We start from the raw sequence: 18,782 nt of genomic DNA, 5'->3' as shown, positions 1-18,782 counted from the left end.
CTAAAGTGCAGTGGTGCTATCCTCTGCAGCCTCAAACTCCTAGCCTCAAGTGATCTTCCCACATTAGCTCCTGAACAGCTAGGGCTACAGGTGCGTAACACCACACCCAGCTAATTTTTTGAAAACTTTTTTGTAGAGATGGAGGTCTTGCTGGGCTGGTTTGAACTCCTGGCCTCAAGGGATGCTTCTGTCTCGGCCTCCCAAAATGCTGGAATTAGAGGCATAAGCCACAGTGCCCAGACCGAAACCCTGCTTCAGAAAAACATCCCTTTAGTCCAGGTCTGCTCATGGTAAACTTTTTATCTTCGAAGTCTTCATAGTTCCCTAATTGTTGGATAATTAACTGAACGTACAAATCTGAGATGTCTGATTTTTTTCAGTGTGTTAAAGATATTATTCCATTAAACTTGATCATTTTTAATTTCAAGTCATCAGGTATTTTCTCTAGCAGCTTTCAAGATTTGTCTTCAGTGTTTCATGGTTTTGCTACAATGTAACTAAGTGTGGATGTTTTCAGTTATCCTCTGTGGGATTCAGTGGCATCCCTCACTTTGAGAATTCCTGTCTTCCATCAGTTTTGGGGAATTCTCAGCTTTATCTCTTGGATGTAGCCTCCCCTTTCCCTGTGTGATCTCCTAGAGCCTGTCTGTGCTTTGTTGGAACTTTTCCTTCAAATGTCCTGTCTCCTATCTCTGGACTCCTTAAGGAAGATTGCACTTCAGATCTTGTTCGAGTTCGCTTGACACCTCTGCTACCTGCATCTTACCTTTTTTGTGTGTGGTTGATGGAGTTTTGCTCTGTCACCCAGGTTGGAGTGGCTCAATCTCAGCTCACTGCAACCTCTACTGCGCCTGGCCTGCTAACTGCATCTTATCTGATGTTTAATCTGTCTGTTGAGTTTTTATTTCTAATGATATTTTTCATCTCCAAAATGGAAAAAGCACATGTTAGCACAAAGAATGAAACACTGGATATTGTTTTCTAAGGAATTTATTTGAAAGAATTATATCTATGGAAAATGAGAAATATTCCAAAAAAGCTCTGAATTTTAGATGTTGAGATATTTCAAAGGTCAAACCAGACCACGATTTGTGCTGGGCTGAAGGCCCATGAGGACCCCGTGCAAGACATCCTGTGTGATGGTCACAGCCTGGAGGATGACCTTCTGGGGGCTGAAGGACATCACCTTTTTGGACAAATCATAAACGTAGGAAAGCTCTGGGGCTGGGCGGGGGTGGCTTGGGGGATGGGACATGTGGGGCTCAGTGGCATGGGGAGTGGTACCTGTGGCCCACGCTTTTGGGGAGGGTCTGGGAGGGGAGAGTGCAGGATGCTTGTGTCAGGCTGTGGCAGAGGGCTCCTGGCATCAGCAGGCACTGGGCCAATGCTTCTTGGGCCACTTTCTCTTAGGTGAGGCAGCAGCAGAGGGTGTCCCTGGACTCAGTGCCTGTGTGGAAACACCAGATGGGCCTCTGAGACAGGGAGGAGCCACCTCCCCAGCCCCACATCCAGACAGGGGTCCACATTGCAGGCTCCGCAGAGAAGCAGGAAATGGTGCAGGAGGATCTAACCTGGATGCAGGGTAGGTTATTTGTTCTGTGACTTCATTTGCCCAAATGCATGTGAGTAGAGGCTTGTTCCTTGACCCCAATTGACTTCTAGGCATCTGAAGGAGAGGAAAGACAGCCTAAGTGAGTTCTCCATCAGTGGGCAATAGAGGAATGCACCCTTACGCTGCACACCTTCCAAGAAACTGTGTGGTCTGTGGACTTCAACAAACTAATCCATGCCCCAGGGGTACAGACTTTGTCAGACACTGTAAAAGTTTTCCCAGGAGTAGGAGAGGACTCATAAGCTGTCCCAAGTGAATTTCTAGGTTTGAACAAACCTTCAGTAAGAAACACGGTGGACACCTCCAAGTCATCCTCTCCTGACACACGTTTGCCAAGGGCCATTTCCTATGAATTTATAGATTCTATTAGTTTTTACTTATTATGTTTTTGAGACAGAGTTTCGCTCTTGTTGACCAGGCTGAAGTGCAATGATGTGGTCTTGGCTTACTGCAACGTCCGCCTCCCGGGTTCAAGTGATTCTCCTGCCTCAGCCTCCCAAATAGCTGGGACTACAGGCGTGCACCACCACGACTGGCTAATTTTTTTGTATTTTTAGTAGAGATGGGGTTTCACCTTGTTGGCCAGGCTGGTCTCAACTCCTGATCTCAGGTGATCCACCAGCCTCAGCCTCCCAAAGTGCTGGGATTACAGACATGAGCCGCTGCACCCGGCTGGTTCCATTACTTTCATAAGGTATGAAGAGATAATCTTTCCTGATGAAATCTGAAAGTCCTTACCTGCTAGGTTACTGAGGTTTAGAGGTCTGAGCAGCTGGTTGGCCGTCTGATGTGAGGTGGAGGAGATGGGCCTGGTCAAAGGGGCAGTCTTTGGATTGGAACTGGATGCCCAGTGTGTCTGGGAGAAGGAAGGCAGTGAAGGGAAAGACCACGAAAAGGAGTGGTGGAAGACTGGCAGTTCCTTCACCCCACAGCCCTCTGCTTCATTCTCTGGCAGCTGCCCCTGACCTTTGTGACATCGAGGTCCCAGCCAATCACAGCGCTCACTCCTGCTCTCCCAACAGCTTCCAACAAATCCCTGGAGACTCCACCCACTGAGCTCCTCCCCTGGGGTTCTCTAAGCATTCTGAATTTGTGGACAAAAGCCCCTTTACCAACAGCATAACTACATACTTCACTTTCACAAGTTTGCATGCCTGGGTGAGGGCAATTATTTTAGTCATATGTGCTTCGATTTCTGGGAGAGTGAAGTCAATTCAGTTTTTGAGAGTGCTCTATATTTTAAGGGTGAATTTATATCTGTTATTTTATTTTATTTATTTTTGAGAAAGGGTCTTGCTCTGTCATCCAGGCTGGAGTGCAGTGGCACGGTCTCAGCTCACTGAAGCTTCTGCCTCCTGGGTTCACACAATTCTTGTGCCTCGGCCTCCCGAATAGCTGGGACTACAGGTGTGTGCCACGACACCCAGCTAAGTTTTGTATTTTTGGTGTAGAGATGGGGTTTCACTGTATTGGCCAGGCTGGTCTCAAATTCCTGGCCTGAAGTGATCCACCTGCTTCGGCCTCCCAAAGTGCTGGAATTACAAATGTGAGCCACCATGCCAGGCCAAAATTTTTTATTTTAAATAAATTATGGAAATGATGAAAACATTTCATTTATAAAATAAATGTAGGCCGGTGCTGTGGCTCCTGCCTGTAATCCCAGCACTTTGGGAGGCCAAGGCGGGTGGATCACCTGAGGTCGAGAGTTTGAGACTAGCCTGGCCAACATGGCAAAAACCTATCTCTACTGAAAATACAAAAATTAGCCGGGCGTGGTGGCGCATGCCTGTAATCCCAGCTACTCGGGAGGCTGAGACAGGAGAATCACTTGAACCTGAGAGGAGGAGGTTGCGGTGAGCCGAGATTGTGCCACTGCACTCCAGCCTGGGGACAGAGTAAGGCTCCATCTCAAAAAATAAATAAGTACATAAAATTAATGTAGGAAATTTAGGAAGTTTGAATTATGAGAAATCTAATTTTGGTCCGGAATAAACCAAAATATTGTACTAACATTTTTTTAAAAAAGATAAACTAATAATTAAAGAGTGAATCATGGTAACGTTTTCCTTTATTTTGAAGTTGACGTCTTTTCTTATGTCATAGCTAGTTTAAAAGGTTATCAGGGAAATACATTTTTTAGTGTCCATAAAAAAATAGTTCAATAACTTTTTTCTTTAGGCAATTTAGACTTTACCTGAACTAAAAATTCCTAGAATATATGCATAACAGCTGAATGTAATTTTTGTTAAGTCTTTCATGTTTTCAAACGAGGGAAAAGGAGAGGAAGTGGGATAGAAAAAAATGAGAAGGAGCTGGCTTTAGACAAATAACTGATCATTTTTCTCTGTAAGAAGAGGGATGAAAGTTTAGACACATATACAATACACACACGAGAGTGTCCTATATCTGGTTTTGACATAATTTCAGTTCTTGACAATGCTATCAAACCATAGAATTTTTTTAAAAGTCAGAATGTATTAATCTCCAACATATGGAAAGGAAGGAAGTGATGCCTCCCTGTGAAACAAAATGATCTGTCATTTAGGCAAACAAGACAAAGATGTTCCTCGTGAGGGTTCTTTTATTCTTGGTACCCAGAGTCTCCTTAAAATGTTTAGCCAAGGCCGGGCACGGCGGCTCACGCCTGGAATCCCAGCACTTTGGGAGGCTGAGGCCGTTGGATCACGAGGTCAGGAGATCGACACCATCCTGGCTAACATGGTAAAGCCTCGTCTCTACTAAAAATACAAAAAAAAAAAAAAAAAAAAAAAAAAAATTGCTGGAAGTGGTGGCGGGCGCCTATAGTCCCAGCTACTGGGAAGGCTGAGGCAGGAGAATGGCATGAATTTGGGAGGCAGAGCTTGCAGTGAGCCGACATCACGCCACTGCACTTCAGCCTGGGCAACCAGAGCGAGATTCCATCTCAAAAAAAAAAAAAAGAAAAAAAAAGTTTAGCCAAATATTGATGTTTATACAATAGAGTGATTTGCCAGCCAACTTTTTTGTTTACCCAACATAGGGACAGTTTTGGACCTGAAGCCTTTCACAAAACGTGGAAAGGGCATTGGAAATGTCGACATTTAAAGATGCTTGGTCAGGCGCGGTGGCTCATGCCTGTAATCCTAGCACTTTGGGAAGCTGAGGTGGGTGGATCACTTGAGGTCAGGAGTTCGAGACCAGCCTGGCCAACATCATGAAACTCCGTCTCTACTAAAAATACAAAAATTAGCCAGGCGTGGTGGTACATGCCTGTAATCCCAGCTACTCAGGAGGCTGAGGTGGGAGAATCACTTGAATCTGGGAGTTTGCAGTGAGCTGAGATGGTGCCATTGCACTCCAGCCTGGGCGACAGAGTGAGTTTCCATCTCAAAAAAAAAAAAAAAAAAAAAAAAAAAGGAAAGAAAAGATTCTCATGAAGGAAAAGATGCTCATATTAGTTATAGCTAAAGAATATTTTAGAGAGGCACTTTTTGAGTCCAGATTGTGTTTAGGAGCCTCTTCATACCAATTAAAGACAGCAGACCTTTGAATATTCAGAATTTTGCTTTGTTTTTGTTTTGTCTATATCAGAGTTTTCCCCAAAGTGATCACTATAATTCTCAATTATCTTTGGGGAAATTATGCCAGTTAGAAAGCTATGCACAAAAAGGGAGCCAGTGTTTGGCCTGAAAGAGGCCGAGTTTTCGATAGAAAAGACTCCATGGGAACTTCAGCGTGTCCACAGGATGGTACTTGTGTGACACTGCGTCTTGGAGCCAACCAAAGACTAACCAGCATCCAGGATTGTCAAAAGCTTGGAAGACAAAAGTCCTCAGAGCACACTGATCAAGAGCTGGATGACGTGGTGGGAGGAATAAGCTCCTAAGCTTGCCAGTATTCACAGCAAGGGGGTTTCCAAGATCAACTGGGGGAAGGTAATGGAATGAGTTAGAGTTTCCTGGGGAAACTGCCCCTGTGTGGACCGAAGGGGAGAGGCCCCAGGGAGGAAGGGGGAAAGCACACCTGGCCTCACCAAGTACAGTGCCAGAGTAGGCGAGCTGAGTCAGGGAGGGAAGAGGGGACAGAGGCTTCTCCTTCACCTTAGCAATGGCCTCATGCTAAGGACAGGCCTGCAGCCGTCTCTGGGAAGACCCAAGGCTACTAGCACCAACGGGGAAAGGCTGCTGGGCGAGCCCCTGGGGGCTGGGAAGGGATTCATTCCTCACTCAGCTCCAGCAGCCCTATGGACCGCCCCACATCGGGTGGGCACCACCAGGCAGGTGAGGAGAGGAGAAAAGCCTGCTTGGGTGACCTGGGGCCAGCCCAGAAGGACGACCATTCCATCTTCTGCCAGCACCATGGGCTGGCTCCATGGGACACACAGCAGCCACTGCGTCCACAGAGTGGGGAACCTGGTGAGGATTCAAGGTGGGCCTGGGCTGGGCGGTCCCAGTAAGCAGCTGGTGACATGGGGGCTGCATCTAATTCTCAGGGAGAGCAGGGTGTGGAGAGGGTGTGAGGCCCAGCAAGCCAGACCCAGGGGAGTAGGGAGCAGATCACAAGATGTTCCTAATCCAGGTGGCCCTGGCTTCCACTATACTGAACACAAACCAACCCTGTCAGAGGACGTTGCCCCTTGTTTGTAAATTTGGGTTCTAGAAAAAAACCCCAATGCTGTTTTTGGAGCCATGTGATGGGACTGCTGGAAATCAGGCAGGGAAAGGCAACTGGCAGACACACTTCCACGTGGGGGGCATCAGGCACTGTGACAGCGAGGATGGCGCAGGGGTGAGTGGGGAGCTTCCCTGCAGGGGTCTGAGATCGCCAGGCAGAAGCTAGGCTGGGATAGGGCGGAAAACGCATTACACAATAAAGATTAGATTGCAGGGGGCCCAGCCTTCTAATGTTCCTCCTGCTCTCTGAAGCTCCCTCCACAGGCTCCTCCACCCCAGAACCTTCCGACAGGTAAGCTTCAAACCCTTCATACCTATCCAGTTCCCTAGCTCCTGGCCAGCCTCTAACTGTTGAGCACCTGAGCCCCCTGTTTCCAACCACCAGGGGATGCTGGGGAGATCCTCTCCGCCAGAGCAAATCAGAACTTCCTGTAGGAAGCAGGTGTCAGGATCAGCTTTTGGTTGAGCTGGTTGATATTCTAGGTAGCGCACCTTGAAGTTTCTCAGGATTGACAGTCATTGTGTCCGTTCTAAAGAAGGTGAAGGAATTTGATGGAAAGAAAGTAGGAAGAGTTGCCCAGACTTGCAGGCTGCCTCCTGTACTGATCCTGAGAACGTGTTCACATGGCATAGAAGTTTCCTTTTGTGGCCATTTGTAAGAACAGAAAATGAATGACTTCTTCTTTTTTTTTTTTTTTTTGAGATGGAGCCTCGCTGTGTCGCCCAGGCTGGAGTGCAGTGGCGTGATCTCGGCTCACTGCAAGCTCCGCCTCCTGGGTTCATGCCATTCTCCTGCCTCAGCCTCCCAAGTGGCTGGGACTACAGGCGCCCGCCACCACGCCCGGATAGTTTTTTTTTTGTATTTTTTAGTATAGAGATGGGGTTTCACCCAGGATGGTCTCAATCTCCTGACCTCATGATCCGCCCATCTCGGCCTCCCAAAGTGGTGGGATTACAGGCATGAGCCACCGTGCCCGGCCAGGAAATGACTTATTCTTACAAATGACCACAGGTGTAGCTGCTCAATACAACACCCATTTATTTATTTATTTATTTATTTATTTATTTATTTATTTAGAGATGAGGTCTCCTTCTGACATCCAGGTTGGATGGAGTGTAGTGGTGCAATCTCAGTTTACTGCAGCCTTGACCACCCCAGGCTCAAGGGATTCTCCTACCTCAGCCTCCTGAGTAGCTAGGACCACAGGTGGATGCCACCACACCTATCTAATTTATTTATATTATTATTATTAGTAGTAGTAGTAGAGATGAGTTTCCCTATGTTGCCCAAGCTGATCTGGAACTCCTGGGCTCAAGCGATCCTCCTACCTCCCAGTGTTGGGATTATAGGTATGAACCACCGAACCAGCCACAACACCCATTTATTGTCTCATACCACTGAAGTCCCTAAGTCAGCAAGCGTGGCTCTGCTTAGGGTCTCACAAGATTAACATCAAGGTTTTGTCTACCTCCAGCTTTTATTGGGAGCTCTGGGGAACATCCACTTCCAAGCTCATTTTGTTGACAGAGTTTCCGTTAAGCACTTTCCATCGTTAAGCCAACAATAGTGGGTTGAGTCCTTCTCATGCTTAGAATCTCTCTCACTTCTCCTGCTGCTGCATCTCTGTGATGCCAGTCAGAGAAAGCTCTCTGCCTTTTAGGGCTCAAGTGATTAGACTGGGCCACGTGGATAATCCAGGATGATATTCCTAGTTTAAGGTCCATAATTGTAATTACATCTGCAAAGTCCCTTTTGCCATATAATGAAACACAGTTATGGGTTCCAAGGATTAGGGCAGGGCCATCTTTGGGGGACCATTCTGCTAACCACACATGGTCATGTTTGTGTAAACTTTGCAAGAGTGATTTTTTTTTTTTTTTTTTTTGGTCTTTTGTATCAGATTCTCCATCCTTCTCTTAATTGAAGACTGTGTTTTTCAAGCTACGGTTCATCATTGCTGCTTTCCTTACAAAACGAATTTGCATGGCAATCACATTTTCTTAAGGAATATAGTAGATTTAATTACATAAAAAAGAATTGAAAATATCAGACACTATTGTACATAACTATTTACATTCCATGAAATTATTAGTATACACACACATCTCTGAACTAGGTCAGGATGTAAAGTATACTTAGTATATACTTGGTTAAGATTAAAACATTTTGAAAAGACCATTTAAGAAGAAAATGACCCTAGAATTCATCTGGAGCCTCGAGTTAGGCCTGTCCCTGTCCCAGGAAGGCTTGGCGCTCCAGGAGAGAGAGTGAGTCCCCTAGTAAGAGGTTCAGGCTGAGGGAAACCCAGGCCTTGGCAGTTCCCCCGACCCTCCACCCGGCATCTGGAGGCTGGAAGGCCCACCTGTGTTGTCTCACTTTTCTCCCTTTTAGGTATGTCTAGAAGTCAGTTTGGACAGGGGCAGAAACCTCTAGACATGTTTTTCTGGGTGAACGAGATAAGCGGAGAAATCACCTACCCCCTGCAGAAGGCAGATGCACCTGCTGTTTCTCCTGGGAGCCCACAAGAGAAGCCCCTATCTCGGCCCAGGAGCATGCAGGGGGCTCCTTGCAGTCCCCAGGGCCCGCCTGCACAGAGGCCTGCCTCTGCACCTCCATCTAAGGCTTCTCTGAAAGACTCAGGCTCAGGTAACCCCCGCCCATCTGCACCGACCTGGGGCCAGGCCAAAGCCGGAGGAGCGAGGAGCCCCCCACCGTTCTCAGCAATCCCTGTCACTATCTCATCACCAGGAGTGACTCTGCCCATACTCGGGCCCCTGGGACCAGCCCCTCAGCCACCAGTCTCAACCTCTCCTCTCAGCCCTTCTGCACCCTGGGACTTCACCTGCAAGCTGAAAAATGTCCTTACTGGGAGTAACTGGTTTTCCTTTTGAATCTTAAGAAAATTTGGCCACCCTCTTTAAGCACCTTCCTGAGCCACCCATGGCCAGGCTCTGTGGGCCCCATCTGCCTTCCCTGGAAGCACAGGCCTCACCCTGGGGGTCTCACAGGAACGTGCCCAATGCCTTCAAACCCAGTAAAATTTTACTTAGATTTTGACATAACATTTCCTAGAACTTCCTTTACTTTCCTTTGAAATACCAAACCATCTTGGTATTTTACTCTTAATTCTTTGGGCTTCTGACATTGGTGTCAAAGCAATATGTTTAGTTTCCAGCCAGAGCCAGACCTCCTTGGGTGGGAATGGGAACAAGCCAGGATGACGGACCTGCAGGCCCAGTGTCGCTGGGGCACAGCCTGGGACCTCCTGGGCTTGAGGACAGCATCCAGGGCAGGGAGGGGCTGGGGCCCTGCATGGAGCCACCTTTTAAGACAGCCTGAGGCTAGAGGAAGCCAGCAGTGGACACCACCCTTTTTGGCCGGGTCACCCCTGTCCCCAGTGCTGTGCTTTCTCTGGGTACTGCCTCTCAGCCCTCCAGGCATGGAGTGACTCAGGCAGTGTGGGAAGCAGCCCCGTCACAGATCTGGCCCTCCTTGATCAGGCTGGCCAAGGGCTGGAGGAAGCCTTGCGGGTACAGGAGTGCATCCTGGGGGAAGGACACAGACTTGACCTGGGGACACAGAATGACCTGGTTTGAGGAGAAGCTGCTAGAAAAGCCCCACTAGTGTCCCTGAACAGGTGCTGGGTGGCTCCAAGTTGTACCGGAGCAGCTCCAGGTGAAATGTGTCATCAGGATGGACTTGAAGTACACCAGGAACACCGGAGGGGAGTGGGGCATGCAGAGCAATGCCAGGTGGGTGCGGCCAGAATCTGACGCGCAGCTGAGCCTTAGCCAGCCTTGCAGTGCATCCTTGGCTTTGCCAGTGGAGCACTGTTCCCTGCCACGAGGAGCTTGAGTTGCTGGGTACCAAGGAAGTGGACTTCTGAGGGCAAGGAAGAGCAGAGCTACCCAAAAGAGGAGACCCTGGTGCTCCTGGTTCATTTGTGCCTAACCACAGAGTCCTGGTGGAGAAACACCCTCCCATGCCCCTCAGCAGGCTACACCAGCCCAGCCCTGCAATCATCACACCCAGGTGTCTCCCAGGTTTCATCTGATTCTTGGCCGAACCCAGGCCTCCAGAGCCTTTCATCCTAGGTGGGGCAGGTCAGAGGTCAAAGGTTAGGATGGCTCCATGTCTCTTTCCGACTAGGGCTTCTATATTATTCCAGGAAATAGGCCCATGGAGGACCCTGACCCTTCTGAGCTGGGGGCACGGGCCTGGGATCCAGCCTCAAATCTGCAGCCACTATGTCCTGTGACCTTGGCAGGATTCTGCCTACCTTGACCTCAGTTTCCCTCCCTGCACAATATGGGAGTGAGCAAGCCAGTCTGTCAAGCCTGCTCAACCTACAGGCTGTGACAAAGCACTGGGAACAAGAGGTAGCATGGAGGTCAGCCCCGGCTGGGGTCGGCTGATCCCGAGGGCCTGGCTGCTTCTGAGGGTGGCAGAGGGCAGGGCCCAACGCTCCACAGGGTGGGCAGGAGGACTGGTGTGTACTCCCTGTGCCCCTTGCAGGGTGGCCTTGATGAAGTCCTTGGTGTCACTGTTGGTGGGCACTCATGACGTGCTCCAGGACATCCACCTGTGCATGGCCACGTGGTCAGCAAACAACGGAGATCAGGCCAGGCTGGAGGGCAGAGGGAGGGCTGGAGCCTGCAAGGTCATCTGGGCCCTGGGCCTTGGAGGGAAAGGTTGCCAGGGCAGGGGCTGTGGGTCTCTCGCGCAGAGTGACTGGGACCAGGGCCTCCAGTCCTAACCTGGCTTGGGCTCTTAAGCCCCATGCTCCTCCAACCACAAGAGCCCCAGCAAGTGTCATAGAGCTGCCCAGAGGGATACAAGCCCAGCCTGCAGCAGGAGTCTGAGTTCACCCTGGGGTGGGGATCAGGGCTCAGTGTACACCAGCAGGGTCTCCAGAGCAACAAATCCCCTGGACAGGCCACCTAGAGCCTTTGTGGGACAGCATGGCTCAGTGCTCTGCCCTGTGGCCTGGCAGGGCCTCTTCTGCTGACAGTGGATGTATGAAAAAACCTGGGCAGCAGTTTCCTATTAAAGTTGGGCCTTATTGCCCATTTCCAAGACAGTTATCAGTTTGAGCTCTCAGGGTCTCTAATCTGAAAAGACAACTGACAGTGGGTGTGGCCCCCCTTCACGTGGACTTGGTGCCCTGTGTTGGATGACAGGGGCCTTGCAGTTAATAAAACAGTAACTTCTCCCCAGGCCAGAATATGTTTGTGTGTGTGGTAGGGAAAGGGTAGGCAGGATGGAAGTGGGATGAGTAGGGATCTGGGGGTGATCTCATTCTTCCACACCCTAAAGGATGAGGAGATGGAGGGTCACAGGTGGAGAGACTCTTTAGCCACACAACTGTGAAGAGAGGGCTATTTGGTCATGGAATTCACATTCTGCCCCCAGTGGCAGGAGTGGGAACTAGGGGGATCTTGGGAGTTGAGTGTCCTTGGGGATCACAGACCATAGAGACAAAAGCTGTCAGGCGTGGGCAGGGAGGGTGCCCAGGCCATGCATTCAGCTGACTTGCTCCTGGGGGTTTGTTCCGAGATCCCACTCAGGTGAGCTGAACTTGCTGCATTGTAGCTCTGATAGGGTGATGTTTTGAGTAAAGCCCAAATCTCAGGTTTTCATATCTCCCAGGCAGAATTTATGTCAGGGGGTGGTGGCCTGTTTGGGGATGAGGGAAGGGTGAGGGGGTTCCAGGTCTGTATTAGTCTGTTTTCACACTGCTGATAAAGACATACCCAACACTGGGTAATTTAAAAGATGTTTAGGCCGGGCGCAGTGGCTCAAGCCTGTAATCCCAGGACTTTGGGAGGCCGAGATGGGCGGATCATGAGGTCAGGAGATCGAGACCATCCTGGCTAACATGGTGAAACCCCGTCTCTACTAAAAAATACAAAAAACTAGCCGGGCAAGGTGGCGGGCGCCTGTAGTCCCAGCTACTTGGGAGGCTGAGGCAGGAGAATGGCGTAAACCCAGGAGGTGGAGCTTGCAGTGAGCTGAGATCTGGCCACTGCACTCCAGCCTGGGCGACAGAGCGAGACTCCGTCTCAAAAAAAAAAAAAAAAAAAAAAGATGTTTAATGGACTCACAGTTCCACGTGGCTGGGGAGGCCTCACAATCATGGGGGAAGGGGAAAGGCACATCTTACTTGGCGGCAGACAAGAGAGAATAAGAGCCAAGCAAAAGGGAAACCCCTTATAAAACCATCAGATCTTGTGAGACTTATTCACTACCACAGAACAATATGGGGAAACCACTTCTGTGATGCAATTATTTCCCACCTGGTCCCTCCCACAATGCATGGGGATTATGGGAATGACAATTCAAGATGAGATTTGGGTGTGGATACAGTCAAACCATATCAAGGTCATCTGAGAGTTGTACCCCAAGGAGGTGATTCCTGGGGAAGAGCTGAGTGTCCTGAGGCTGCCAGGTCTGGAGGAGGAGACACAGGGTCTGGCAGGGGCTATCCCGCAGGGACCATGGGGTCAGTGGGGAGCTCAATGGGGAGCCCCGGGGCAGATTTCAGTTCCATTCAGAGGAGGTTTTGCTTGTTCAGAGCTGCACCCCACCTTGTGAGCTGCCTGGTAAGTGAGTGAGGGCTGCATCACTGCAGGCATGCAAGCAGAGTCTGGGCAAGCCCTGCTAGGGCCTCCCAGGCTGCAGATGGCTACAGGGTCCTACTGACAACACACTCCTACCAGGGCTGGGGGTGGCCTGAGCCAAGCACCCTCCTGTCCAGGGGCATCCAGGCGCCGTCCTTCCCTTTCTCCCCCAGCTGCTGGGTATGCGTCTTCAGGTGTGGCTAAAGGACGGGGCGTTCAGGGAGAGACCCAGTCCTCTGCCCCCAGCCACCTTATCTGCTCCCTCACCATCTCTAGTGCCTTCTGACTCAAGGACTACTCTCACATCTGCTCTTTCCCAGCTCCGTGCCTCTCCCCCAGCCACTCAAGTGGCTTCTCCCATGTGAAATGCTCCCTCTTGCTTTCCTTTGCAGGCCTGGAGCTAAGGACAAGTTCTCCTGGGTCAGAGCTCCATGCAGTGCAGTTGCAGAGTTTGTGTGCGTAGCTCTGAGGGCTGAGGTGGGGCACAGGAGGAGCCACTGGGTCCTGAGGCATGGGGAGGGCATTCTGGAGGGCAGGAACAGCTTGAGCAAAGCTATGGAGGCCAGAAGCTGAAATAGAGCAGGTCAGGGTGCTGGCTGGCCCAGCAGGTCCAGCTGCAGATATGGGCAGGAAGAGGTGAGGTGGGAGTGGGAGGTTTTTAAGAGACCCATTGAGGAGCTGCAACTGTTTCTTCCATCCTGGGGAGCCACAGAGGGTGTTTGAGCAGGGTGTGCAGTTCTGAAAGTGTGAAGGGTGGGCAGGGGAGCGCTCACGGGCTGAGATGGTGTAGATATCTGCAGGGACAGGCCATCTGCACAGGCAGGTAGAGTGGGGGAGAGAGGGTGGGAAGCGGGGGTAGAGCTGACATGGAGGCCTGGAGTGATGGGCAGGGAGCAGGATGGAGAGGGGTGGGGACAGTCTCGGCTTCTGTCGCTACACTCTTCTTGAACAGACCCTCCAGCAGCTCCTTTGACACTGAGGCTCTGGTGGAGGAAAATATTAGTGTGGCTAGAACCTGATCTGGTCCCTGTCCTCCAAACCCGTGTGGCCTACGGTGGGCAGACCTCGGAGTGTTCTTTATTGTGGGTGGGGGCTTTGCTGGGAAGCTGGTGTTCAGGTGCCTGGTGGTGGCTAGGGAGGGGCACCGGGACAGTGGGCCAGGAGCCCCTAAGGGGCTAGCCCTAAGGACTGTCAGCACCATCAGCATGGAACTGGGTCTTGCCCCCTGAAAATGAACTCAGCAAGGCGGGGAAACTCACTTCCAGGTTCTCTGCTAGAAATTGAAGGTGCCCGTGACCCTCCCATGACCATTCCCCAGTGAGGCTTCCAATGCTTGCTGGGCCAAGCCAAGAAAAGACATTCAGAGGGTCCTCGACAAAGGATGTTAAGGTCCTCCAGAGGGCATGACTCCCCTTTGACCCCCAGGGCCCCTGTTCCTACCCTGTGCCAGGTCCCTGTGGGCTGGAGTTTGCTTTAGTGATGGCCTGACACTGAGCCATGCTCCCTGGACCTGCATGTCCCCATCGGTGACCTATATGGATGGGGGGTTGAGGGGTGGGGGGAGGGGAACCCATGAACTTGAGCCACTTGGATACCAACCTCATGGACAAGGGCAAGTGGCCCTTGGGAGCCTGTCACAGCCCTCAGGCACACTGATTGTGTGAACCTGTCTCACATGTTTACTGAGAACCTACTACATGCTGGAGAAATAAGGCCAGAGACATCCTCATGTGTCCAGCTGGGTGGCCATCAAGGCCCTGAGATGCTCTGTGGTGACTGATTTGCCTCCCAAGTGATGGGATTACCACATTCTGACTCTGGTGAGGCCTCTGGTAGTCAGAAAGTTCTTTCTGTCTTACCACTGCCTTGCCTGCTTGGGCTTAAGCCAACATTAGGGAAGCTGGTCAACCATTCAGGATGAAGGACATTCTAACCTCAGGCTGTTAGGGGAAGATGGCTTCATGAACATCCAAGTTCTCTGCTGTTCCACTGCTGAGCTCATCTTTCCCCAAGGAAGTGGTTCTGGTCAGACCAGAGAGTTCCAGCCATCCCAGGTGATGGCCTGGGACAGAGGTCCCCAGTGAGCCCCAGGCCCGGATGGGCTGGCCTTACAGATCAGGCAATGGGGAGGGCCCTGGGTTGGGACATACCAGATGGCCCTGGCTGGCTCCTCTTGCAGTGATCCCTGGCCCTGGGTTTGAGGGATGTGGGAAGTGCACACAACGCTGGCTCAGCCCAGTCCTTGTCATATGTGTGCCGTCGCCTTGCCGGTCTGGTACGCAGGGCCCCCTGTGTGGTTTCCTTGAACATGTGGCCTCCATCCTGTGGTGACCTCCCTGCCTGGGGCCATGCTGGGTGTACAGTCATTAGTGAGCAGAGCATCGAGTTCTGGAGCCAGTAGGCCTTGATTTGGGGCCTGGCTTCTTCACTTCCTGGCCAGCTAAGCTGAAGATGGGGATGGGTGGGTGGTCCCTGCTCTGTGCCCACCCTGGAGGCTGTAGCAAAGACTCCATGGAATGAGGTGTACATAAGGGGAGCCCAGCCCTGGCTGAGGAGGGAAACAGATTTCTAGGGCTAGGGGCTTGCTGTATGCAGCCCTGCGGTGCTGAGGCCACCTGCCCAAGAGGGCCATTGCTCCTCCCTCCCTCTGCTGCTGAGAGTCTCTATGGGCTCAGCATGGGGAGGCAAGATGTCTGGAGCCCAGCCCTCAAAGACTCCTGCCTGGCCCTCTGGCTAAGAGACATCTGGAGAGAGTGAGTGGGTCTTGCCCTGACCCTCATAAATGGGGGGTTACCTGCTGCTCTGACCCAAGGAGACTACTCAGTGGGGGCAGCTCCTCCCTGTGCCCAGTGCCTGTGCCATCTCCTGTTCCAGGCCCACATGGGGGATGGGCTAGGACACCTCCCTGGACTCACTTTGGACTTCGGCTGGTAGGAGACAAGGGCGCCTGGTGAGGCAGTCTTGGGATGGGACATGGGCCCTGCCCTGAGGTTGCACAATGGGAGAGGAGGGGGTAGCCAGATAAGCTGTGCCTTGAACAATGTGGAGCCAGGCATCACCCTGTGGGCTGGAGAATGTGACTGTCATTGCTTCTGACTGAGAAGGGACTGGGAGACACACCCAGAGCAGAGCACTCGACGGTCACTCTAGGGACAGTGGGCCACTGGAGTGAGAATGACAGGGCCCAGTTAAGAACGGCCGCTGCCTCCATTCCACATGTATGCCCATCACCTCCCTCGACTTCACGGCAGAGCTCACACGCCACAGACACCCTCCTTTCAGCAGCTGGGCCGTAAGTGTTTCCCACCTGCCAGTTTATAGCTGGGCTGGACACACAGTGAGGCCCCAGCCATCCAGACCACACGACTGTACAACTCTTCCCTCTGGAACACATTGGGGTTACCCCGACTGGGGAGAAGTGTCAGCTGCACAGCCTGTGCACCTTACTTTGAGGAAGAGGTGGGCTGCTAAGGCCAAGGTCATGAGGAGCAAGGCTGCTATCTCTCAGCACCGAGGATGACAGCAGTCACTACATTTTCCATTTTAAATGATCAAGCAACATGCGAGCAGAAATTCAAAGGCTGAGGGCACATAGGCCTCTAGCTGGGGAGTGCCCAGGAAGGAGCCAAGCCTGACCTCCCACTCATGGCAGGGGGCATTGCTGAATCAGTGTATCAGTCTGGGTCCAATCAGAAAACAGAAGCACACAGTGATTTATTTATTTATTTTTGGGGGGCACGGAGTTTCACTCTTGTTGCCCAGGCTGGAGTATAGTGGCGTGATCTTGGCTCACCACAACCTCCATCTCCTAGGTTCAAGCAATTCTCCTGCCTCAGCCTCCTGAGTAGCTGGGATTACAGGCATGTGCCACCACGCCTGACTAATTTTTGTATTTTTAGTAGAGACGGGGTTTCTCCATGTTGGTCAGGCTGGTCTCGAACTCCTGACCTCAGGTGATTCACCCGCCTTGGCCTCTCAAAGTGCTGGGATTACAGGCGTGAGCCACCATGCCCGGCCAACACACAGTGGTTTAAACAGAAGTTTAAGGCCAGGTGTGGTGGCTTACGCCTGCAATCCCAGTACTTTGGGAGGCTGAGGTGTGTGGATCGCTTCATTCCAGGAGTTTGAGACCAGCGTGGACAACATGGTGAAACTCTGTCCCCACAAAAAATACAAAAATTAGCCGGGCCTAGTGGCGTGCACCTGTAGTCCCAGCTACTTGGGAGGCTGAGGTGAGAGGATGGCGTGAGGCCAGGAGGTCAAGGCTGCAGTGAGTCGTGATGGTGCCACCACTCTCCTGCTTGGGTGACAGAGCCAGACCCTGTCTCAAAAAATTAAAAAAATACAAACATGAGAAGTTTAATATAAATATTGTTAAATTATGTTAAATAATTGTTAAAGGATGTAGACAGTCTCAATATTGCACACAGGGCTGCTGGAGAGCCCCCAGGAAAGGAAGATAAGGCCAGATGTGTGGCTCACGCCTGCAATCCCAGCACTTTGGGAGGCCGAGGCAGGCGGATCACCTGAGGTCGGGAGTTCGAAACCAGCCTGGCTAACATGGTGAAACCCGTCTCTACTAAAAATACAAAAATTAGCCAGGTGTGGTGGTGCGTGCCTGTAATTCCAGCTACTCGGGAGGCTGAGGCAGGAGAATCGCTTGAACCCGGGAGGCGGAGGTTGCAGTGAGCAGAGATTGTGCCACTGCACTCTAGCCTGGACGACAGAGCAAGACTTTGTCTCAAAAACAAAAAAGGAAGGTTAGAAGGGAGTCCCCTCTCCAGGGTCCCTCTTGAGGCCAAGCCACCAAGTGTAGAGGGTTGAGAGTGGTGGCTCTCAAACTCATCCATTCATTTGCTAACCCTAGAACCTTGATATCACCTCACATAGCAAAGTATATGATCCAGTTAAGGCTCTTGGGAGTTAAGCTCTAGTGAAGCTTGTCATGGGTGATCTGGTGGGTCACAGGCAGCCACACATGTTCTCATAAGAGACTGGCAGAGACACAGGGAGGACACTGGGAAGAGGAGGTGGCTATGTCACCAGAGACAGAGCCGGGGGAAATGCAGCTGCAAGTAAGGGAGTGCCAACAGCTACTACTAGGAACTGGGGGCAAGAAGCAAAGGAAGGGATCTCACCCAGAGCCCGAGGAGGATCAGCAGCCCCGCTGACACCTTGATGTCAGATGCGTGGCCCCCAGAGCTGTGAGGGAATCCATTTCTATTGTGTTAAACCACCAAGTGGATAACTTAGGTCAGCCACAGGAAACCAGTGCACTGAGGGAAGCCTGCGCGACAGTCAGCGTCTGCGGCGCCAGCTCCTCAAGGGCAGTGTGTTTGTCCTTGCTGTGTCCTCAGTGCCCCAGACAGGGCTTGCACACAGGAGGCGCTCCCTCAGTGTTCATGGGATGACTGACAAGAAAGGAAAAGACCAAAAATGTTACCCCAAGGCTTAAAAATCCTGCACTTCATGGGCTGGGCACAGGGGCTCACACCTCTAATCCCAGCATTTTGGGAGGCCAAGGCAGGTGGACTGCTTGAGCCCAGGAGTTTGAGGCCAGCCTGGCTAACATAGTGACTCCGATCCTACTAAAAATACAAAAATTAGCTGGCCGTGGTGGCATATACCTGTAGTATGAGCTACTCAGGAGGCTGAGGTGGGAGGATTGCTTGAGCCCAGGAGGCAGAGGTTGCAGTAAGGTGAGATAGTGCCATTGTACTCCATTCTGGGTGACAGAGGGGGACCTTATCTCGAAAACAAACAAACAAACAACCCAAAACCAAAACCAAAAACCAAAAAACAAAAAACATCCTGCACTTCTGGGTGGGGATAAAAGTGAGGCGCCAGGGCTGGCACCTACACAGATTATCCCTGCCTCCCAATCACACGGCCCCTCC

The 18,782-nt window shown here is 51.3% G+C and overlaps 1 protein-coding gene and 1 long non-coding RNA gene across 2 annotated transcripts; one reads left to right on the top strand and one right to left on the bottom strand.

Annotated features, from left to right (window-relative positions):
• Window positions 1–974: 974 nt before the first annotated feature.
• LOC115900026 lies at window positions 975–2,587 on the bottom strand. The gene is made up of 4 exons (XR_004059711.1): window positions 2,351–2,587; window positions 1,889–1,958; window positions 1,572–1,666; window positions 975–1,447 (listed from the first exon to the last, which is right to left on the bottom strand). It is a non-coding gene; the product is annotated as an uncharacterized LOC115900026 (long non-coding RNA).
• A 6,071-nt stretch (window positions 2,588–8,658) lies between these two features.
• C1H3orf86 (chromosome 1 C3orf86 homolog) lies at window positions 8,659–9,019 on the top strand. Its single transcript, XM_030938093.1, is given in 2 exon segments — window positions 8,659–8,940; window positions 8,942–9,019. Coding segments are annotated over 2 exon segments (360 nt in total).
• Window positions 9,020–18,782: the final 9,763 nt, after the last annotated feature.

This window comes from Rhinopithecus roxellana, chromosome 1, assembly GCF_007565055.1.
Source record: "Rhinopithecus roxellana isolate Shanxi Qingling chromosome 1, ASM756505v1, whole genome shotgun sequence".
Lineage (NCBI taxonomy): Eukaryota > Metazoa > Chordata > Mammalia > Primates > Cercopithecidae > Rhinopithecus > Rhinopithecus roxellana.
The sequence above is the reverse complement of the archived record's forward strand: the minus strand, read 5'-3'. Positions and strand labels throughout refer to the sequence as shown.